At 47.3% G+C, this 24,594-nt stretch overlaps 1 protein-coding gene across 1 annotated transcript; it reads left to right on the forward strand.

Annotated features, from left to right (window-relative positions):
• LOC144721494 (galactocerebrosidase-like) lies at positions 1–23,434 on the forward strand. Its single transcript, XM_078599144.1, has 17 exons — positions 1–428; positions 8,072–8,140; positions 8,921–8,984; positions 9,172–9,285; positions 9,705–9,844; positions 11,471–11,509; positions 12,132–12,259; positions 12,875–13,030; positions 13,460–13,584; positions 14,690–14,817; positions 15,922–16,011; positions 16,679–16,768; positions 17,292–17,436; positions 19,050–19,230; positions 19,395–19,558; positions 21,835–21,911; positions 22,445–23,434. The coding sequence occupies exons 1-17, from the start codon at positions 270–272 to the stop codon at positions 22,586–22,588; spliced, it is 2,013 nt and encodes a 670-aa protein (XP_078455270.1). The 5' UTR covers positions 1–269; the 3' UTR covers positions 22,589–23,434.
• Positions 23,435–24,594: the final 1,160 nt, after the last annotated feature.

The raw sequence follows: 24,594 nt of genomic DNA on the forward strand, positions 1-24,594 counted from the left end.
GCTTGCCTCGTTCGCCATCAATGAGCATCATCAGGAAACTCAAAGAGCACTCGCTGGGTGTTTGTCCGTGCGTGTTGTGGCCTCGCAAGGGAAACATAAACAGGCGACGTTTCAGACGGTGGCCCTCCTTCGTGGCAAAGACATGCAATCGCACCGCTGCACGTAAAGGATAACAGATCTCGACCTCCCCAAAGCGCTGCCCGCCCACCGCCACTCGGAACTCCTCCCAGGCAGTGGCACGAGGGGCAAGCCGGGCAAGTGTGGTGGGCATGGCGGGCTCGACTACTGCGGCGGCTTGCGTGCCTGCGCTGCTGCTGCTGCTGTTGTTGTTGGAGCCGGGCCCGTGCCGCGGCGGCTCCGTGAGGCTCGGGGACTCCGAGGGACTCGGCCGCCGATTCGACGGCATCGGAGGTCTGAGTGGCGGCGGGGTGAGACCTTTGTGTGTGAGAGGGGTCTCCTTGGCCCCTCTCTCCCCCACCTGTTTTACCTGTGGAGTTCACCACACAGATCCCCTCCTCCTCCTCGTGGGTGGGGGAGGGGAGCAGCACTTCGGCGGTAGTGGCGAGGGTTTCTGTTGGCGAGGGGATGAAGTTGGGGATGATGGTGTTTGAGAATCCGGGAAGGGGGTTGTTTTTATTATTGGTTCTTCCGGCAAAGTGCTCTTCCGGATGAAGACCGATTGTGTTGCGATCGAAACGTCGTGGTTTTATTTTAAAATGTAGTTTATTTTTTATTGTATTTATTTTTTCTATCTACGTGACTTTACCGAAAAAAACAAGAATATGAATGTCTGCAGTCACGAAAGTTTTAAGTCAAAATTGTGGTGGTGGTTGTTGTTTGTATCGCTCACACCCGGTCAGGTGAGCGCGTCACGTGGCGCGCGTGGACGTCACGTGCTGCGCGTGGGCTGGCCGAGTCAGCTGCCTCGCTCTCACGTGGCTTGGCTCCCACCGCTGTGTGCACACGCCTCACCTGGGCTTAGCCCGTGTGTGCACACGCCTCACCTGGGCTTAGCCCGTGTGTGCACACGCCTCAGCCCGCGTGCACCAAGGCCGTAGCCATGGAGTCTACATTTGGGGGGGGGGGGTGCAAATCTTCCAGGGGGTCTGGGGGTCCCCCCGCGAAAATCTAAATTTGAAAACTAATTTTCTGCCTAAAATATGAAAACAATTCACCATCACATGGGATGGACTTTTTATTTTATTTTTTGCAATAATGTCTAATAGTGTATTGTATTACATTGCGCTGTTTTTACTTTTTAAATCCTTTATATTAAGTTCACTTGCTTGCTTGCGCGTTTACGACCGTGCAAATCATTCGGTCGTTTTTTAACCCACTTCCCGTGATCCAATCGAGCTAATATTTTGCACACAGACTCGTTGTGCGTGACAATTTATTTTCGTGAAGAAAAAAACATTCCAAAATTTTCCACTTTTTAGGGAAAACAATTTTCATATTTAATTTAAAATACCAATGTGATAAAAATGAAACTCTTACTCAAGAAAAACAAATGAATAATAAAATAAAACCGATGCCACGCATATAAAGGATTTATAGTGAAAAACTTTGTTTTTACGGGTTAATTGTTTTTTACTTTTCTTGTTTCATTGTATGTCATGGCAGAGATTAGGGATGCATAAAGTACAACCATAAGCACAATTTCGATTTAAAGCTTTCGTGACTGCAGGGATTAATATTCTTGGTTCTTTCAGTAAAGTCACGTAGAAGGGAAATAATAAAAATAAAACAAACTTGTTATTCTTTTATTATTTCCCTTCTACGTGACTTTATCGAAAGAACCAAGAATACATAACCACAATCTTATAAATAGAAATCTATGCGTTGTTATATGAAGAGAAGTCCAGATATTGTGGCCAAGGTTTAGCAAATTGTTTTCATTACATAGCATTGCAATTATTTTATAGCAATATATTGGGAGGGACACACCTCGCCTGTGTTTGCACACTCACCTCACCTGGGCTTAGCCTTAACAGTGTTCACACACCTCACCTGGGCATAGCCTCACTCATATGTGTTTACACACCTCAGCTGTTTACACACCTTACCTGTGATTAGCCGAGTCTGTTCTTGTCGGTGTTCAAGTTTCCCCGTTATCTGACTACAAGTGTTCGATTCAGTGCTTTGTTCTTTAGTGAGTTAAATTTCCATTAAGACATGCCATCCAAAAGCCTCTCCTCGCAGTGTTGGACTTGGGGATTGTGACCTATGAATACTAGAAACTCGTTACGTGTTGCTGTGGGATATTATAGGTAATCATATATAGGCAAAACTCCGTTCTGTCTCCACACACAAATGAATACAATAAAACCATGTTAATTCGTGAAGCTAATTGGCTTTTCAGACCAATATTACATCGCAGCGTTTGTTTCAGCAAGCAATCCCTGGACCAGATTCGACCTTCTGGGTCTCATCAGCAAAGTGACCAATATGTTTCTTCAGTGTGACCTGAGGGGTTAGCCAGTATATGGCAGTTACAACTGAATGCTTATTTAGCCAGACGAATGCACAGGGATCAGACCCGTTGTGTGCGTGCGTGTGCAGGTCTGAATGTAGGCCATCGCACCTTTGCTGGCAAAGCTGGACTCGCCAAAAACGGAACTTGCCAGCCCTGCTGTTGTATTCGTCTTTTTTTGTTTCGTTGTATAGTCGTTGAAAATAGTTTTACCAAAGTCACGCTGGAATTACATCACCTGTTGTACCAGTGCTGCAGATACCAAACGGTGTTTTCCTGTGTGACTGTGCATACAAACTCCAAAATATGGAGCACAATGTGCCAATGCCCCAAATATACAGGACATGTGAAGGCGGTGGGTGGGTTAGTGAGTGGGTGGGTTGGTGAGTGGGTGGGTGGGTGGGTTGGTGAGTGGGTGGGTTGGTGAGTGGGTGGGTGGGTGGGTTGGTGAGTGGGTTGGTGAGTGGGTGGGTGGGTTGGTGAGTGGGTGGGTGGGTTGGTGAGTGGGTGGGTGGGTGGGTTGGTGAGTGGGTGGGTGGGTTGGTGAGTGGGTGGGTTGGTGAGTGGGTGGGTGGGTTGGTGAGTGGGTGGGTGGGTTGGTGTGTGGGTGGGTGGGTTGGTGAGTGGGTGGGTGGGTTGGTGAGTGGGTGGGTGGGTTGGTGAGTGGGTGGGTGGGTTGGTGAGTGGGTGGGTGGGTTGGTGAGTGGGTGGGTGGGTTGGTGAGTGGGTGGGTGGGTGGGTTGGTGAGTGGGTGGGTTGGTGAGTGGGTGGGTGGGTGGATGGGTTGGTGAGTGAGTAGGTGGATGTGTTCGTGAGTGGGTGGGTGGGTTGGTGAGTGGGTGGATGGTTGGGTGGATGGGTGCATCTGCAGTTGAACTCTAATACAAGGAAATTGAATGGCTAAATCACTTACAAGCAAATCTAATAAATGTTGTACATAAGCCATACGATAGAAGATGTGCTCCAGAAAATGTATTGATGGGTTATTGACTGATTTACTATCCAGTTGTGACTTGGTAAGTGAAATATATTTTCTTTGGGTTAAAATGCTTTGCGGTCTGATTACATTGATGTAACGAAAATGCAGGTAAACACTGCAGTCTTTTATAATGATAACTTTTGGGGTACACAAACTATAAACAATTTTTATTTTACCAGGTAAGGTCCACTGAGCTATATAGCTCTGTTTCAGAAGCGGCCTGGCCACAAATGATAGCTCAACGAAGTGTACATGGACTGCCATGTGACTTTAAACATTTGTAAGTAAATAATGCCTCCAATCTCACAGTAAAAAAAACACAACAGCTAAAACTATGGAATTTTCAAAACAAGAAAGTTTGCGATTGAGTGTTTATGAAACGACTTATTCCAAAATGATGATACCCGGCTACACTTTACCGAATGCCACCTCACAGACCCCAAGGAGCACATGACGACAGCAGCAGTTTATTCCATCACGCGAACTCAAGCTGTGCAGTAAAATTGCCATGCGTATTGCTACACATAAAATTTGAATGTCGTGCATCGGTATGTCTTGAGTTCAATCTGGCGTACTCCGTGTCTTTTAACTACCTTGCCTGGTATGCAGGAGGTCATGGGTTCAATCTCGACTCTTGACAGCTGTATATTTAGTTTGCATGTTCTCCCCGTGGTCACGTGAATTTTTCTCCAGGTCCTCCGGTTTTTCCCTCCACATTTAGAAACATGCTTTTCGAGTATTTGGCTGTGATAAATTCCCACGTGATCGCCACTTCGTTGAGATAGTTTTTGTGGCCAGGTTGCTTCTGAAAAAGAGCTACATCGCTCAATGGGTCTTCCCTTGTCAAATAAATAATTGTGAACCAAACCTTTAAAAAAACTGCTCTTGCAGATATGACCTTACTACCAAAGCTGTTCCACGTTTCCCAACACAACTCTTAAAATTCGATGTTGAGGTGGCTCGGTGGTGGAGCGGGCTACTTGTGAGCGGAAGGTTTAAAAAGGCACAGCAAAATAACTGTAGCTGGAAGGAAGCTTGTGTTGCCTCCGAAACGTCGTGATTTAATTTAGTTTTCATTCATTTTATTTTATTGATTGTTTTACCTACATGACTTTACCGAAAAAACCAAAGAGTATGAATCCTTGCAGTCACGAAAGCTTCAAATCTAGAGCAGAAGGTTGCAAGTTTGAATGCTCTTTCTGGGTTGACTTAGCTGATAATTCCTCTGGGGTCGATACATCGAACACCACTTAATAGGCAAGTCACAGTGGTTGTCGTTTGGATAGACTCGCCCCCGCCATAGGAATTAAGAATCTCCACCACTCGCTCGGAGCTGTAAACGGGAGATGCATACCACCTCTATGCTCATTTGAGCAGGAAAGCAAATTTAATTTGATGAATTGGAAAAATTACCGTGATCGCGAGTGCCAAGAATAAACCAATTTAATCTCTGGGAAAGGAATGGCCACAGCCCTGTCTCTCACTCCGGCCACCAACCACTGCACCATAGAAATGACAGTCGGGTTTTCCGTGCTTGGCTCAAACACGCCGTCTGTACAAAACACGTTTTGTTGCCCAAGTCCTCGGGCTCTCTGTGGCGGCAGGACAAGCCTTGCTCGTGGTCATGCACCACTTTCGCTGCAGCTGCGAGATCTGGCATCGGGTAGACGGCGTTGGGTAGCAATCAAAGGCTTTGGCCACGGTGACATCTTGACAATGCTGGCACACAGAGTTGATGTCACGAGCGCGCGGTAACTCTTATGCAAACTTGATTTGGAGCTTTCGTGGCTGCAGGTATTACTTTTTGGTTCTTTCAGTAAAGTCAAATTACATTTATTTTTCTTTCTACGTGACTTTACCGAAAGAACCAAAAAGTAACTCTTATGCAACCACACACACAGCCTAGGTGTGTGTAGCTAGCTCCAAGTTGAAGAGCCGATTTGTTTTTTTAAGAGGTTGTTTTAAGACGCAGCTTTGTTCACGGTGAGGGATCCGGATGACCGTCGGCACACTGGGATTGCCGCCCGATCGATCTCCCGGCGCGGCGGTTGAAACAGCGGAGTGACTTTCTTACATCCCACCCCACCTCTGTCCACCCAGCAGCATAAATGGGTACACCACAGTCGATCGGCAGATTACATTCGGTGGGGTAAAGTGCGGATGCTCCCAGTGTGGAAGTGTAGGCCAAATACCCTCTGGATGGGCTCCATGGCGTTCCCTAAAGTGCAGCCCCTTCTGCCAGCAGTTGCATGAATGCGCAGTTGCAGGGCAGTACCTTTGCCTTGTCCAGAAAGTGATAAATGTACCTGTGGACGTGCTGCTTGGATTAGTGGACCCCCTGTCAAATTAAAGTAATCATGGGCCAACAGCGATGTTTACAGCTTACTGCATTTCTAGCATCGATTGTGAAGGAACTGCTCCCCATGATTGATGCGGATTCATAACACCGCAGCTCAATAAGACGCAGCGTGCTGCTCGGGGATTCATTTCTCACTCGGCATGTTCCGGGTCTCCGGTAGACTGGAGTAGGCCAAGAGGCAGGTCCGCAGAGGGGTGTAAAGGTAAAGGTACAGCACTGAAATTCATTTCGCCACTGGTCTGGCGGAAGGGCCTCCGCTAGAATTAGTTCTCGAGAGCCTCTCCTCCAGAGGGTAATTTGGCCTACTCTTCCACACTCGCCACAGTACCCACAGTTTAGCCCCACCACCACCACACACGACGGGCTGATTACCGAACTGTGCAGTATCCTTTCATACTGGACAGAGGCAGGGTGGGTGGATTTAATAAACTAAACTATAAACTAAACTACGTTTAATGTTACCAGATAAGGCCCACTAAGCTATACATATCTTTTTCAAAAGCAACCTGGCCAATACTGATAGCTCAACGAAGTGATTCTCATGTGGTAGTCAAATACTGAAAACGCGTGTTTCTGAATGTGGAGGGAAAAGCCGCGGAACCCGGAGAAAAATCCACACGACCACGGGGAGAGGCATGCAAACTCCAAATATACAGGCATCAGGGTGGGGATCGAACCCACAACCTCCTGTATACCAAGCGAGGTAGTTAACATCTCGCCACCGTGGTGACCCAGGAAACTTGCACCATCGCTTCAATAACCGGACCAAGGAGATGTAGTCGAACTGGCATCCTCTGGATTGCAAGTCCAGTGTGCTAACCATTATTACACCCACGGCGGCACCACCCCCGAAATTCGAAAGTAAAAAAAATGCGCCGACTCTGAGTAATCATCACGCAGTGTAGGTCAAGTGGACACCGGCCGCTTTAGGACATTCAGCACGAGCTTCGTGTTGCTGTCTTGGTGTTGCTGTGACCAAGAGCCACAGCCGTAGCGAGAGATATCCAGGATGTGGTGTGCCTGGCGCAGAACAATTTTCCGACCCGAATGAAATGAAGCCCTGGCGTTTTTCTCGGTTACGTAACTGTGAATTCTCAGTCGTAAACCCAAAAGGGAATAATGTGAGGGATTTCGGAATGGTTTGTGTCCCGTGGCCGAGTATGGAAATGTGAATGTAGGTAGCATCCTGACCAGATTGTCCAGATTGCTTAACTAAATTTGTTAGATCTCGCAAGCTAAGCATGTTTTCAGCCTGCATAGTGTGTGAATGTGTGACCTCTCCGCATAGCACAGGCGCTCTAGGCTGCTGCAGGGTTGCGGTGTATGGGCAGCCAAGGGTGGCGCAGCATCAAAACCATTGTCGTGCTGTACTTCTGTGCTTCTGTGTCTATGTTCCCCACCTTCGCCAACCCACACTGACCAGCTTGATGAAGTATGGTCAAAATAACCCCTCCGTCCCACGTGGATTGGGGAGGCCATCATCCAGCAGTCGAATGATAAAAGGGCCGTACGTGTAGAGCATTGCATGGGATGCAAGATGAAAGATTCTAAAAGTTCATACTCCTGTTTCGTCCGATCATATACGAACTCGGGCCTCTTTGGCAGTTTGGAGGAACATTCGAGCAGTGTTCCTTTAGTTCCACAGCAATGGATTAGTTGCAGTTCTTATTCTGCTCTGTGCGGAACATTTCAGATCTAGGTCAATTATGAATGTAAGGTGTAGCGAGTTCAACTGAGTCGCAGACGTACTCTTGGAGGCAACACATTTATTTAACACCAACCCAAGTTCAGGTTGTATAATGTTGGAGGTCTCGTTAACCAACGTTAGTTTTAGTTGCACCTACAGTGAAACTGATTATTTTATATAAACAATACATAATAAAGACAATACGCATACTTCCCGTATCTGTCTCTAAATAAAATACCTATAAATGTTTTTGTTTTTTTTCTACATCCCATACAAGCAAACCCTGGCCCGGTTTTGACACTCAGCAGAGTCGGCCACGGTTTGGCCACCCCCGATCTGCATGACTACAAACAGTTGTGTGTGTGACGTGTGCTTGTGTGTATGTATTTGACGTGTGCCTGTGACGTGTGCTCGTGTGTGTAACGTGTGCTTGTGTGTATGTATTTGACGTGTGCCTGTGACGTGTGCTCGTGTGTGTGACGTGTGCTTGTGTGTATGTATTTGACGTGTGCCTGTGACGTGTGCTCGTGTGTGTAACGTGTGCTCGCGTGTGTGTGACGTGTGCTTGCGTAGGCTACGTCCCGGCTTCTCGTGAACTACCCCGAGCCACATCGCAGTGCCATTCTGGACTACCTCTTCAAGGTAGCTGCACATCATGCCCTTCATTTATCCAGGAAAGCCTCGTCGAGTCTCAAGACCTTTTGTTCAGGAGGATCCTACGTTGAGACTGGAGCGCCGTGGATCAAATGTCTGACTGCTTTAGTCGACTAGACTTAAATAATTACTCCGCAGATTCGAGTAACACTGCACATGTTTTCATCGCCTAGACTATGACGAAAATAAACCAAGCAGACCACAGTGACACTGGGAATCTGCGAATGCTCGAATGTCAGGAATACGGGATGGTTTTTGGGCGACGTCAACTCTATTTCGATCGTGTTCTACGGTGGTGAGACGTTAACTCCCTCGCCTGGTATACAGGAAGTCGTGGGTTCGATGCCGACCCCCTGATCCCTCTATATTTTGAGTTTGCGTGTCTCTCTCAGTGGTCGCATCGATTTTTCTCCGGATCCACCGGTTTTTCCCACCACATTTAGAAATGTGTGTTTAAGAGTATTTTGCTGCTATAAATGTCCACGTGATTATCCACTTCGTTGAGCTATCATTTGTGGCCAGGTCGCTTCAGGAAAAAATGCTATATAGCTCATAGGGCCTTACCTGGTAAAATAAAAATCGTAAAAAAATCGATGTTTGACAGATTTTATGTTAATCAGTGGCATATCTGCTTAGAATTCTGCCAAACACGTGCCTATTCCACCCTTGGGGGGGACATGCCAACGTGCAGTACGCTGGTGTTCGTGACACCAGCTCACGTATTTGATTGTTTTATAACCATGGCTCAACTCCTTTTTTTCCCCAAAGCCTAACTTTGGCGCCTCTCTACACATCCTAAAAGTTGAAATTGGAGGCGACGCACAGACCACAGGTATGACTGTGCATTCATAACGCACCATCATCATCACCATCATCACTTTTATCAATATAGCCGAGGTTCAGATTCTCCCGCCACCTGTAACTCGCGAGCGCCACGCGACGCTCGTGCTGCCCGGCGCTGGTGGCTCGCACGGCGCATCCCGTGCGACGTCCTGTGCTGTGCTCCTTTCATGCTCCAGATGGCACGGAGCCGTCACACATGCGGGACCCGGGAGACGAGAACTACTTCCGCGGCTATGAGTGGTGGCTCATGAAGGAGGCCAAGAAGCGCAACCCCAACATCACGCTCGTGGGTGAGGCACTGTCAATAATATAAAACAAGAAAAACAAACCCCGATTGTGTTGGACCCTGGGGAGATTGCCCCGCCGATAACACCCGCATTTAAACCCTCGTCGTTCAAGGCGGTCACTGTGGCTCAGCACTAGAGTGAGCGGCTCGCCATCGGAAAGCTTGCGAGGTCAAATCCTGGCTGGTGGTTGACCCCAGCCTATCATCTCTCCGGAGTTGATAAAATGGGAACCACTTCGTGGAGAAGTTAACCGTGGTTGTCCGTGGCACCGAATCACCGCCACTGACTCTGGGCTGTAATGAAGAGATGAGTGACACCTCGATGCTCATTTGCATCGGAAATCGGTTTGACTTAAATTTAAGGTTGAGCTGTTGGCGCTACGAACTTGCCGACCTGAGTTAGATTCCCGCGGTGTGTCACAGGCTTGCCATGGGCATTTCCGGCGTGGGTCGGCGGCGGCTTCAAATTCCCGTACAAATACCCGGAGGTGACGGCTGGGTACGTGGTTTCCTGGGTGCTGGGTGCCAAGCAGTACCATGGCCTGGACATCGATTACGTCGGGGTGAGTACTGCGGCAGCACGGGCAGCAGAGGGCAGTGGTGCCACGAAATCCATTTGTTTGGTTGTCATGTACTTCTGTGCTGTCACGTCTAAGCAGGATGAAACCTGGATAGCGCTTCGATGTGCGACCACCATTCACAATGCAGGGCAATGCGGCAAAAAGCTCGTTGTACTGTACTCATATGCCTCCTCATCTATGGGGCCCCGGTTTTACCGGCCTGCACTGGCCATTGTGGTGAAGTACGGTCAAATGATCCTCACAACCGTGGGGAGGCCTTCATCCAGCAGTGGATTGACAAAAGGGATGTGCTTGTTTCATTAGCTTAGCATTCAAAACTATTTGCATTTGTAGAGCATGAATATGTCGTACTGATGAAGTGGGATATGTGCATCGCAGAAGAATGAAGCTTGCATGTATATTACACATACGATTTATAACTTAGAAAGTGCTGATTGATGCTGCCTGCTAGACGTTTTGGGAGCGGGATTGCTGCGAGACTTGAGTCCTAAGCGGGCAGCCGTGGGGTCATGTCAAATCTTCGCAGACAGCTTCGCATGTTAGAGCATTCTGCGTGCACCTCCCTGGTGTCGGTGGTCTGGCGCTACGCACACTCGCGAATACTGGAGTCCAGCAGATCACAAATAGCGAATTGGTATACACTCGGTTATTCGCGTAAATGTAAAACTCGCAAATTCAAAACTCGCGCATAGCGAGGGTTTATGTATATATATATTACATACAGTAAAACCTTGGTTTGCGAGCATAATTCGTTGCGGAAACGGGTTCGTAATCCAAAGCACTCGTATATCAAAGCGAATTTCCCCATAAGAAATCATTGAAACTCAGATGATTCGTTTCACAACCCAAAAATACTGTATTCATATAAAAATGATTAATAGAAAATATCTTTTTATATTTTTATTATTTAATTTAATAATGGCTGGTGTGAGGGAGACGAGAGAGAGGAGAGGAGGGTTATTGTGTAGGACGACTTTCACTTGCAGGACAGTTACTAAAGAACAATCGCTACACTTGGACACAAAATAAAAAAATGCTTTCGCACACACACGTGGTCACAACACTATAGTAAACAGTCTACGCTCGCACGAATGTTGACTATACGAGTGAGGCACGCCGACTGAGACCGAGCATGGGAGACGATTACCCACAATCCCGCAGCGAGAGAGAACCATAGGCTCAGTTGTGATCACGTGACGCTCGGCAGACAAAGCGTATACTGTACGTACTACAGTACTCGTATTGCAAGACCTCGCTCGTTTATCAAATTAATATTTATTTAAAAAAATTTGCTCGTCTTGCAAGACACTTGCAGACCAAGTTACTCGCAATCCAAGGTTTTACTGTATGTATATTTGTGTGACTAAAATAAACCGTTCTAGACAGGAGAGAAGGTTCTGGAGCTTCATTTTGAACAGTGGCAGGGAGTTGACAGCACTGACGGCTGGGGGAGGCTCTTCCAGGTAGCATTTTATGTTTGTATAATTAGCGTATACGGGAAGAACTATAATGATACACGCATGTTCCCGTTCACGTGCCAAGAAGATTGGGACCGATTTTGGTCTACGAGTTGGTGAATCGTGCCGTGACTGCTGCCATGTTTTACAGATCTGGAATGAGAGGAAATACGACATCAATTACATAAAGGTATGCATTTGTTTAAAATGTACTTTAATGTGTGTTTAACGCCAGAGATTTAAAAAATCAAATGAAAACTGTAACAATGAAGACGATAGCAATGATAGTGATGATGATGATGATGATAATAAAAATATCCATTGCCACCAGTTGCCACTCATGGAGATGCTTCCACCAGATTTACCAAAAATATTTTTAGTAAAATGAGTGGCTGTCACGTTGGGTACAAGGTCACTTCTGTAACAGACCTATATAGCTCGGTGGGTCTTGCCTGGTAAAATTCAAAGTTTATAGCTATTATTTATATGATATCCCTAGCTGTGGAAAGTCCATCCTGGTGACCTGAGTTCAATTCCCGCTCACAGCTAGCATCGGTGGAGATTATCTGTCCCATTCATTTGGCCTCCTCTGGGTCTCCTTCATTTGCCTTAAATGGGCGCCTGGTGCAGTGTGTAGACATCAGCACTTTGGAGACAGAGGCAGCTGGGTGCAGTGTTGGCCACACAACCACCTCGTACGTGCGCCGTGCCGGCCTTAGTAGGTGCTTGCTAACAGCACATTCCCCAAAGATTTGTAGAGGTTGCACAGGGATCTTTGTTGTGCGTGTGTGCGTGCGTGCTTGCATGGCCAGGTGCTGAGGCAGACCCTGGACAAGGTCGGCCTGGGCTGGATCAAGATCATCGCAGCCGACAACAAATGGGAAATCGCGAGTGACATCCTGCATGACTCGGAGCTGGCAGATGCCATCAGCGTCATCGGGTAAATCATCATCCACGTGCCATGGCAGCGGTGGCAGCGGTGGCAGCTGCTGGTCTTCACGACGATTCGTTCCATCCGGAGCGCTGGCAGGCGTGCCTCTCGTGCATCGGGAACGCTAGGCAGTGACGGAGAAAATTAAACAAAAACTGATGGGCGGCGCAAAGACGCATCGAGAGAGACTTGGAATTACATTGAAAAACAGAAAGAGGAGCACATGGGTTAAAGAATACACGAACGTTAATGAAATCGTTGTAACTGGTAACAAAAGAAAGTGGGTTTGGGAACTTCCAATTACTTCGTTATTATTAATGATCGGTTATCGGGGATGATTACCCGTGGTCAGTAGTAATGACGAAGTGGCAGCTGAGGGATAGAATCCACTGAGGAGATGGAGCGATTAGATCAGCCCATGCACAGGTGCCAGGTAGACTACTACTACTCATTGAAGTACTCGTAAAGTCCCTCCGGTTAGCCTATACAGCCACACTAGGCGTGATGATGACGACGATGATGATGACGACAATGATGGCGATGACACGCACATGCGGCTGATCACATTCCCGGTGTGGTGTCCCTCGCCCCTGCCCCTCACCCCTCACCTCTCCCATCGCACAGCGCCCACTACCCCGGCACCAACAGCACGGTGGATGCGGTGCGCACGGGCAAGGTGCTCTGGTCCTCGGAGGACTTCAGCACGTTCAACGACGAGACGGGCGCCGGCTGCTGGGCTCGCATCCTCAACCAGAACTACGTCAATGGCAACATGACCTCGTGAGGGCACGGGGGAAGGGGGCGTGGGCATCATTGGGGGGGGTGGGCGGTACAATTTAAACAAAAAAGTACGATGTTGTGTGACGCCAGCAAGCGCTTGCCCGTGACTCTCATCTTGGGCTTTGCTGAGGTATGAGCAGTGGCACAGCGGTAAATGCACTGCTGGAACCCGGCGGACCTGAGGTCGGTTCCCACTCGTGGTACAACATCGGTGACGAATATCTCAACCGGTTCTGGGCATCCCAATTGTACCTGGTGCGGTGGTGTATAAATATCAGCACTGGGGAGACAAAGGTGGCCAGGCATGGTAAAGGCCGCCCACCCCATCGTATGCTGTGCTGACCTCAATAGGTGCTCGTTAATAGCACTTGCTCCAGCAGTCTGTTAAAGGCTACGCGGGGGCATTTTTGTCTTTGTGAACGCATGCAGCACCATCTCGTGGAACCTGGTAGCGAGTTACTACGGGTCGCTTCCGTTCGGGAGGGACGGACTCATGACGGCCGAGGAGCCCTGGAGTGGCTTCTACAGCGTCGATGGCCCCATATGGATCTCGGGTAACTGGAGCGTGTGAGAGGGGCACGGGGAGGGAGGGCAAACATTTCCACGTTCAACTCAAACACAAGACATCAGCCACTCGGGCACAAAACGCGTGCATCGTTCCCTCCGGCAATGGTGGCGCAGCAGCAACAAAGGTGGAGCGGCGCTGTAAGCGTGCACGCAACGATGGATTCTGCGATACGTGCATCGAATCACGCGCGTGTTGAGGGTCCATTATTTACATGAACTATGTACGGACTCCGGGCAACAGAGGGAGGTGCAACAATGTAATTATTGTGCCCCCTGACGTCACCAACCCCATACTGACCAGTGTGGTGTAATACGGTCAAATGACCCAAATGACGTGGGTTGAGACCCTGTTCCAGCAGTGGCTTGTATTTATGAATAATATATGGAGTGAACAAATACTGTACACACGAGGCACAAAAAACAAGAAATGATACAATTATATGGTAAAATAAGACAATATAAATAGTTTACCCGAATCATGATCCTGAATCACGCGAGTTCATCAAATCGCTGGTGTCGGGACAGTCAAATCGTTGCCTGCTGAGTGGTGATGTTCTCATTTTGTGAGCCGTGCCGTCTCCCTGTCCAAGTCGATTCTGTTGAACCAAGCGATGAGAACTCAAGACACCACCATGATAGAGGAGCCTCATTTTCAAGCGTGACCTGGGTCACCAAAATTTCAAAAATCTAAAGAGATTCAATAAAGTACAGCAATGAAGAGAATGGAAATCAGAACTAAAACAATTGTGGCACATGGTAAATTGAAAATGTTACACAAACATATATCGCTGTTAAGATAATAAAGTCCCCTATAGCTAACCCGGCTCGGGCTGATTATGTTTAGATTGATCGTAGAAAAATTACAATTCAGTTACGAAACATACAACAGATATAGGGCGACTATTTCGTGTAAATCATTGGGTTTTTTTGCTGTTGTGTGCACATTCCCTGCGTGCAATGTCCTGTAACTGCCGCTACTGCCGGCGAACTTGGGCTGTGGTCGTCCTCGTAAAAGAGCTGCTTAGCTCGGTGGGCCCTATCAAGCTGCACTACAGTCTGAGCCTGACTCTCGTCTCTGTGTCTCCGTGCCAGCGCACACGACCCAGTTCACGAGGCCAGGCTGGCACTACCTCCAAGCGGACGGACACCTCAAGGCGGGTGGCTCCTACGTGGCCCTCACCGACGGCAACGGGAACCTCACCATCGTCATAGAAACCATGGTATTCCTGTTCCTGCTGACCCTTATTTACAAGTTCAGATACGCTTCTGCGGCTATCTGGAACGCTCTTCCAATATTAGGAATCCACTGGAGCTGTGCACTTTTAAATCATCTAGTTGAAAACGAATTTCTTTAGAACTGCTTTGTGATTAGTTTGTTGTCCTTCCTCTGCACCTCCGATTATCATGGATGGCCACGTACGATGTGAAAGAAGTTCAACATACATCTGTAGGCGTTGTTTTTTTATATTTCATTTTAAGCAACCAAAATGTTAATGTCTGCCGGTTTTAAAAAGCAATTGTCGCGTGCGACTGATGGGTAGTGAAGGTGTGATGCAGTCTTATCTGAGTCCCAAGCTTCCTGCCATCGGTTGGATGAGCCCCTATGCTGAGCGGCAGTTGATAGGATCACCCGGTTTAATCACTGGTGGTTGCTTGGATTCCAGCCCAGGATTTCATCAATGCCAGCTCAGTGGTTTGACAGGGCATTAGCTGCCTGAGCCATGCAGCCACGTCTCGCAGCCCAGTCGAATTTACTGATACAGAACTGTCCTATACTTTAATATGGCAATCAAAAGGCCGTGAATGAGTCTATAACTGCATGATGAATTTGGAGGAGTAATTAGATCGCATCTGCGACTGCCAGATGCGAGTCTGTATCTCTTTCTTGCAAAATTGTGTGTGATTGGCATTGATGGGCGATGTGAGTGATGGGGATTGCATAATCTCCTTACTGGTCCACTTATGGATGAGAGTCGCATAGAGAGACATAGATTCATGCAGAGACCCATAAACTCAGAGGTGCATAGACTCCTATAGAACTATTGTCACATAGACTCACATAGAGACCTCTAGACTCGTGTAGAGACACATACCATGCGATACAATGCGAGTGATGCATTGCACTTCTCACCGCAGTCGCAATTAGGCTGCATAATTCCCCAGGTGTGGAGGGGGTAACCGCACCTGCCTTGTGTAGCTCTCGCGCGGTTAGGTCGCCAGGTCCAGTGTCTCCGAGATCACGAGAAGCCAGATCATTGCTGCGTCGGATCTGCGGTACTGCGGCTTGAGCTCGCGCGAGCGTCAATGCCGCTTTGTCTTCACAGACACACAACCACTCGGTGTGCATCCGCCCGCCGCTGCCGCCCTTCACCGTCTCGCCGCAGAACGTCACCTTCAGGCTCACCGGCTCCTTCGTGAGTCGCTGCACATCCGTCGTCTTATCAGCTAAAGGACCGCCCGGCCTCAGTAGTTATTTGTCAAGGGGGTCTCGCGTTTGTTTGGCCTGTTTTATATTCAGAGGAGCGTTTTGTGTGCGGGAGGAAACTCACCACTCGCACAAGGAGATGGCGCTTGAAGAAGTCGGCACAAGTGGGGGTTCACAAACCTCCTTGCCGTACAACCATCTTCTGGCCACCACCTCACGGCACAGTGGGAGTTTAACAAATATATTGGCGATCCACCAACCCTTGCCGCATTCCGGAGTGCTGGGTCACGGGTGTGCGCCCCCGTGCCTGACTCAGCAGTGTGCCTCGTCTGTAAGCTGCGTAAAATATTCTTTAAATTGTTTACGTGAAGGGACAAATATGGGAAGGAAGCGTATTTTATGCGTATTTATTTGACTACAATGGGTCTCGATTTCGAGAGCAGGACAGCAGCAGAGACCTTTGTTTACGTTCCACTGAGTCCAGACGTCCGCCCTGACAAGCACCGACTTCTGTTTCATTTGCCTGGGTGGCTGGCCATTGCACAAGCGGTGCAGAGAAAATCAAACGCATGCAGTGCGCACCCTAACCCCACACCACCGTGCGTGGATTCCAATTCACGTTGTTCGATGTGGATGCCTTTACCTGGTTCTTGCAGGCCCACGTGGCGAGCCTGCAGGTGTGGCACTCGCGCCTCGACTTCACGGGGATGCCCAGCGTGCTCTTCCAGCCCCTCCCGCCCATCAAGGTAACTCGCCCACGCGTGCCTAGATTGGGGAGTTGTTGCAATTATCGACCCAAGAAAGTTGACTGTCCCAGGCCAGGACGCGTTTCATTCACGAGCCTCCATCGTCAAGCACACATTCTGCCATGTCTGTGCGGTGTTGAGTAGTAACATGGCAGTCATGCCATTCATTTATCCAAGTTATCCTCACTCAAGACTCATTCAGGAGAGGTCTTGCTATGTTGAGATGGTTGGCCAATCCCGTTATTGAGAGTGTGGCATCTGGGAGGAAACCGTATCCTACTCGGTGAAAACTCAGGCATACGAGGAGGCGGTAACACAATCTAAGCTCCACACATGGATTCAATATTCCATTGCCGAACCGCCCGTCGTCCTGGCCCCATCAGGCGAGAGCCCTGTGGTCGATCCCGCTTTGGGAACCGAGTTGTCGTGATGGCGGAGTGGCCCCCCTGCGCCGCTACCATAGAGAAGCTCGACCGAAGTGAGAGCCGCACTTTTTCTGGTGTCGTCCCCCGTGCGACGCAAGGTGGACAAGGGCAGCTTCACCCTGAGCCTGGACGTGGACGAGGTGTACACGTTCACTACGCTCCTCACCGGCAACCGCGGCTCCTACCCCAGGCCCCCGGCCTCCCAGCCGTTCCCGTCTATCTACAACGACTCCTTTGACGTCGGTGAGTTCACAAACGAAATGGCAAAAACCTCGACACATTCCGGCTGAAACGCTGCCCAGAAAAGGACGAGACGTGTATTCGGCATCGTTTAGGGCAATGGCCCTTTATCACGTGCACCGCTGCCAATGCAGAGTAAAACACTCATTTAACACCGTAGGCTTTCGCGACCAATATTACCCATAATAGAGGTTTTTTTTGGGTTAGATTGCATAAATATAAATATGTCGAAATATAAAGGACGAAACGTCGTACTCGAAATGTAAATGTTGTGTACGGGACTGCTGTCACAGTCCTGTACCAAATGCACACCAGCCACTGCAGCACAGACCTTCAGGCCATGCTCCCACCTCCATATGAGAGACGCCGTGCCGCCCGATTCTGCACAACTCTGCCAAACCACGCCCTTGCCCCCCCAGTTGCCAGAACATTGCTCCCTGTGTATAAGCTTCCCTACACTTTGCTGCTCGGATATGGAGCTGCCTCCCTGAACACATTGTTGGCAAGATCACCAATTCTGGTCTTCAAATGCCAAGCACATGGACTTCTCCTAACTTCACCACACGCATTGTAGGAGTGAGTCTTTGAGCTGCAGTTAATCAATTATTATGCCGATTAGATTGTAATCATGTCTGATATGGCTGTTGTCTAGTAATGAGTTGGCAAGTTTTGTTTACGTGACAAACATTACTAATTGTCTGTGTCAGGTGGTGGCTGGTTTAACGACGTAATTATATTTACATGATCTAACCCAAAAAAAAATTCTTATGGTTAAAAATAAATGTTTGTGAACAAGTGTTAGTCGATCGACAAGTCGCATGTGGAGGGGTAAAGTGTGGGTACTTGCCCCTCTTGCAAGTTGTCCGGCTGGTGTGAAAGAGTAGGGCAGAATACCCTGCAGAGGAGAGGCTCTCTAGAACTATTCTACCCTCTCGCGTATGGCGACACGTTCAGCAGCTTGAAGGCCTACGTCGAGGTCCGCTGGCCACGGCGAGAGAGCGCCAGGAGAGAGTTCGTGTCATTGCTACTCGTGGAGGCCCTTCCGCCAGCAGTGATGGAACAGGGCTGCATCTTCACCTTCATTCACTCGACTTCCTCTAGAGATTTTCCTCCAGTGGAGCAAGGCAGGGAAGCATCTTTACCGTTTATCAAGCGTGAGCCCAAGCACGATTTCATTTAAGCGGGTGAGGTAAAAAATACGTATATCTTTTTTTAAAACAACCCCCTGCATCGGAAAGTACTTGAGGGTTGTATGGGGAATCCAGTTTTCCTGCGGAATTAGATTCACAGCAAACATTGTGGAACACAGTGTTACTTCACAAACTGCAGTGTTTCATTGGATTACTCTGCCAACTCAATTTTTAAAATATATTTTTCGAAGATTGCATTGACTTAAGTCTTTTTGCACAAATACTAAAAAAGCAAGACGCTCCTGCAGAGGTTTTCACGGCTCTCCGATGTTTTACGGTTTTGCCACTGCATGCTGTTCGGCACGATGCCTGACATTTCACTCTTTGTTCTGGGAGCTTCTTTGGGAAATAAAGAATACATAATGCAAAAAAAATGTTTTTTTTCCCCTAATTTTTACTGCTTTCCCACAATCCCCACCCTACAAGCTACTCCTCTGTTCAGCGAGGCACCAAATTTCGCCGACCAGACGGGCGTCTTTGAACTGTTCCGGAACTTGTCCGATCCGGGGCCGCACGTGTTCACGATGCGTCAGGTGATCACCACCCGACCAATCACCTGGGCCGAGGATGCCAAACAGCCAATCACGGTCATCGGAAATCACAACTGGTATGAGCGTGAGAACCCACCCGCCGCCGATCGCCACGGTTATTCATTTATTCGTTTGTCCATGTTCAGTTTGGAACGGCGTTTCGACAAAAACTATTTCCGCTTGCACTTTGGATGAACGGCCGTTAATCGTGTACGTTGCCGCTGCGTGTGACTGTGTGCAGGAGCGATGTGCTGGTGTCATGTGACGTGTTTATGGAGGATGCCGAGCAGGGAGGAGTTTTTATCGCCGGGCGGGTGAACAAGGCCGGCAATGATATCTCATTCGCCCGGGGGGTCTTCTTCTGGATTTTCGCAAATGGAACATTCGCCCTCACCAATGACCTAGGTGACACGTCAAGCCCAGTGCTGGGTTTTTTGGAGCAAAGCTTTCAGTTTTTCTTTTGTTTTGTATCTCCAAATGAGTTGGCTTTCATTACCTAGAGCACGGGCAAAATCTACCATATAAACACCCCCACCCCCTCCACAGTTGTGTGTTATTTTGCCCGCAAGATATATTTGTGAGGGGAAAAAAAGACCGTTAGGGTTAGATTTACTTGTAATCTAGTGTGCACATTGATCTGTAGCAAATGGTGAGGCTGTCAAGGTCGCAGGTCAAAGTGGATATGGCGCCAATTTTCTTTTTAGTGGATACTTTGTAATGGTCTTTTCCAATCATTTTCGAAGAAGCAAGGTCACGCTCAATGTGAAGAATTACACCGTAATGGTGAGTGCACTGATCCAACGGCAATGGGAAGGAACAGGATAACAGCCCACACAATGCTTGCGGGCAACAACAACAACAAAAAACGTAATTTCTGTACATAACTAATTCTACGTGCAAAACCTGGGTTAGAGATTGTTACCTTTCTACGTAGTATTGGTAGTTGTGAATATTCAGATTTGGGTTCTGACACTGGAACATGTTTCAGTTGATGGTAAATGGTTGAGACTAATGACGGAGAGTAATGCGCTCTAAAGGATATTAGCCGTGGAGATGAAACGATTAAAATCCGCCTGTGTTGCCAATGCTAGGTAGAATGTTGCATCGTAGGACGGCGAAAGTTCAGTTAATTTAGTTGGTATAGCCCTGTGAGCCATGCGGCTCTTGAATTGGGTGCAACCGCAACTAACAAAGCATGAACAAGGAACATCTTAAAGTGACTACACGCAACAGAAAAATCCAGGAAAAAACAGCAAAGTCTTCCAGAAAAAGCACCGTATATCAATGCTGTGTGCAAAAATCCCAGTGGGGTGCAAGTCAAACAATAACAACCATAAGACAATTTAGATTAAAGTTATCAATCTAACTCTGTACTACAACAAACATAGCTAAACCAAAACTTTTCGAAATCACCAAAATAAAGCTATAAAAACAATGTAACAGTGATCATAGGAACTGTGATTCAAATTTAATAATAAACGATATACATAACATGTACGACCAAACTTTGCAGCCATAGCTGGCAGCATGAGTCACTCTATAACAGCAGGAGTATCAGTAAGAGTATCAACATTTTTCAATGCACCTTTACAGATCAGCACACTATAATCAAAACTCAAGATCATACTTTGCAGCGGTCATCTGGAGCGATACATTTGATTTCAGGCCACTGAATAGCAGAGGCGGGCGACAGCTTGTGCCTTTATCCCATGGTGAATGTATCATGGCCGATGGTGACTGTACTTGTGCAATTTGTACTTGTGTAGTGAGTTCAACTGAGTCGCAGACGTCGACTTGGAGGCAACATATTTATTTAACTCCAACACACGGGGTAACTGCCCCCTTAACAGAATAACAACCTGTGGTGGTGACCACCAGGCTAACTACACTAATTACAACGTGACTAGCTGCTATGGACCGGGACCAACAGCTCGGGTCCAGGTCCACGTGTTGGAGACTCGGTAGAACGTAGACGAAGGTTTCTTCCAGGGTGAACAACAACCCTGGTTCCTCTCGGGACCCGGCTTATATTCTCTGCGGCGTGGCTGGCTCCACTCTTGGCCACGACCACCTTCCAGAATCCTCGGGAAGGATCTGGATGCCAGCCACATGACCACCCCTAGTCGCCACTTGGGGCCCCTTTGTAGACTTAACTGGTCACGTGTCCTCCCGGGTCAACCAGAGTGCCACGGCCTTTAGTAACCTCATTCCTACGGCCGGCACTCCCACACCCTGTCCTGTAGGGTTGGCACTTGCACGCCAAGCGTGGTGTCATCCAACGCTATCAATCAGCGCTCACCGGGCCCCTCTAGGGCCGGTACTACACCCACACCCTTGTGGTGTCCGCGATGTCATTACACCGCACGCCGTGCCTCTCTAGAGCCGGCACTGGACAGTGACATCCCGCGATGGCACTATACTTGTATACTTAATTTATGTTTATTTTTAGCGACTTGCTTCTTGTTTCTCTATCTTGCTTTTATATCGTTTTTTTTTGCATTATTGATGTAACTCGCTGACCCGCCCTTATTGGACATCTGTGAAAAAGAGATTCATAGCTTATCGGATAATTAAAGATTCTGATTATGACCGGAATACACTGGGATACTCGTGCATGGTCCGTGGTGTCACCGATGCCTCTAATTGTGTTTGCGACTGCCTCATGTTCTCCCTGCCCACAGCTGGGAGGTTCGTGTTGATGTCAGGGACTGCCCCGACCAAGCCCTGGACGTGGTACACGATGACCCTCTCACTGCAGGTGAGGCCTGGAGGCGAGTCCGTCGCTGGGGACATGTCCAAAAAGTGTACGCGCCTCCGGGGATGTATGCACTGACCATAAAGTGGTTGCGTGTGGTGTTTTTAAAACAGAGGTATTGTGTACGACTAGGAGTGGGGATGCAATGTGTTTCCCATGTGTTATTTTGAAATCGGGTTTAAGCATTTCTCACAACTGTACAGCGGACTTCCCCTTTTCCTCTCTCTCTTTGACATTCTTCGATGTTAGGTTTCAGTCAGGAGTGGTGTGTGCACATCACTGTATCACTTCATTGATGAGTTGAGACTTTTCTGAAATTAACTATGAACAATGACAAATTTTTCGATGATATGGAGAGATAACCATAGTTTATTTTGTGTTATTGTATTTGTAGGTTCTTTTTATGTAGTATTTGTAGATCGATAGTAATTAGTGTCACACGTTAACACCGTTTTGCATGCGCTCCAAGATGTAACGGCATGTGAAGCGTGGTAAAATGATTCGATGATGATGATGGTGATAATGTTTTTTGCCAGGGTGACAGCGTGGTGGCCGTGGTTGAAAATCAGCTGGTGATGACACAGGAGAAGATTATTATGCCAACAAGAGGCTGGGTTGCAATTGGAACGCACACATTCCAGAATGCACAGTTTGACAACTTTTATGTGCAGGGCAACTGAAACGGCGTTTTCCCAGGGCGGAAGTGATGCTGGGCTGGTCTTAGATCATAAAATGGTTGTCTAACCAGAGAATCCTGTTATGTTGACAAGTATGACATGGGGGATAATTTTTAAGTAACTCGCAAATAACCAAATTTTTGTAAATTGCTCAGGATACGGGCGATCGACAGGAATTAAATGTTATGCTACATTTCCTCTCATGAAGCGGATGTGTACATGCATTGTATTGATGCATGGAATTTGTGTCGTACCATGTTCTACGTAAAATAGGGTTCGCAGCGCAAATGGACAACAGCATGTATGGCTTTCAAGCCACTGGCAGAGATAGACCGACCAACACATGCAGATTATGGAAGACTTGCGAGGCTTAAGGACAAATCAATTGCATTATGCTCCTCTACTTCATCAAACTGGCATTTCATCCAAATTGTACTTGGGCTGCATAATAAGCAAGCTAAGGTAGCACTAACGCTTACCTGGCCAATCGGTTATATTACAAAGTAACATTTTACTTCAATTAAAAACTGTAAATGATTTTATTGTTTTCAGTGGCGTGTTTTTTTACAAATTCACCTGACTTTGGTGGTTTTTTTTATATAAATGGTGATGTTGATTAATATATATTTGTGAGTTTTATGTACAACACATATTTCACAGGTGAATTATCTTTCATGAATGTCGAACCATTCTGTCTTAAGGTATGGCCGTGGATTCAGGGATGGTGAATTTTGCGTTTAAGTTGCACAAATTATTAAAGGAAATTTTGTAAGGTTGTGAGATTATTTTTGAGGTTTAATTATTTTGCCTGCCTTGCCAATATGAATAAAATTGTAAAATGAATTATCACATTCTGTCATTGTTACTTTCCTGTACCATTAAGCCCAGCCAGTGTACATTTTACATTTTTTGGCTCTGTACTCAATTTTTTTAATCCCAAACAAATGTCAAATTACAAATACGCATAATGTAAAGGTTCATAAAGCAAACGTCTAAAACTAGAAGCTGATTATAAATCAAAGAAAACTTCAACCTGTACCAGTCAATAAAACATATTTTAGAAATTAAGCATTTGAAGGTGATTGTTAAACATTTTTGGATTCACTCCCTGATCAAATGAAGTGTGTTCTATAGTTTGGATCCAAAAAAGAGTCCTTTGTGGTCTCGAATGTGGGTTCCGAAAGGTACATAGGGAACATCCAGTTCTGAAAGATAAGGTCAAAGCCAAATAGTAACAGATTAAGAGGGAACCTTGCGATTTATTCTGCATCGCACGGGCATCCATGGTTAATATTCTAGAAGAGGAAATGCATGCCAGCATGCATGTAAAGATTCACCACTACCTCGCCCGCACCACCCACATCCATTTGCTGAATTGTCATAATTCCGGGTCCGTATTAACTTGTTGTCTCATTCGTACCATCTCATTTGTACAGTTTTTCTATTTGCATAATCTATTTACAGATGTTTGCTCCATTAATCTAAATGTAACATTTCAGTATTTTAATATAATTTGCTTAAATCGTTGATTTTCACACTCGGTTCATTGCATCCATTGTAAGCGTAAAAATCTGTTTTCAGCAATCGATGCATCGTTACAGTCTTACAAGCAGGCATCCGTGTCACCAGCTGACAAGCCAATTCACTGCCGGACTTATGTAACATTTGAATTTGTATCACAGTGCCATTCAGCACCACAATCAGCCACGTGCTGTCCACTGAAGGATACCTTCTCCACACAACATCGCCATCCATCGCACTCCTGAACAAGATCTGCTCTCATCTTGTCATCTCTGCGGTCGTCATCTTGGGCATGTTCCTGGTTTGAACCGATATTGTTACCAGTCTCATTCATTGGCCATCATCCCTCTTGATTGATGTGTTCTGTCCAAGCCCACGACTTGTCTTCCGTCAAAATTGTCTGCGATTTGCATGAGTTCCGTGATCCGTGTGTTCCTGTTCGTGTGTCGGTGTAATTCCCAGAATCGATCTCTCCACGCTTCTTTGTT

This window comes from Lampetra planeri, chromosome 12 (genome assembly GCF_965212315.1).
Source record: "Lampetra planeri chromosome 12, kcLamPlan1.2.h2, whole genome shotgun sequence".
Classification (NCBI taxonomy): domain Eukaryota; kingdom Metazoa; phylum Chordata; class Hyperoartia; order Petromyzontiformes; family Petromyzontidae; genus Lampetra; species Lampetra planeri.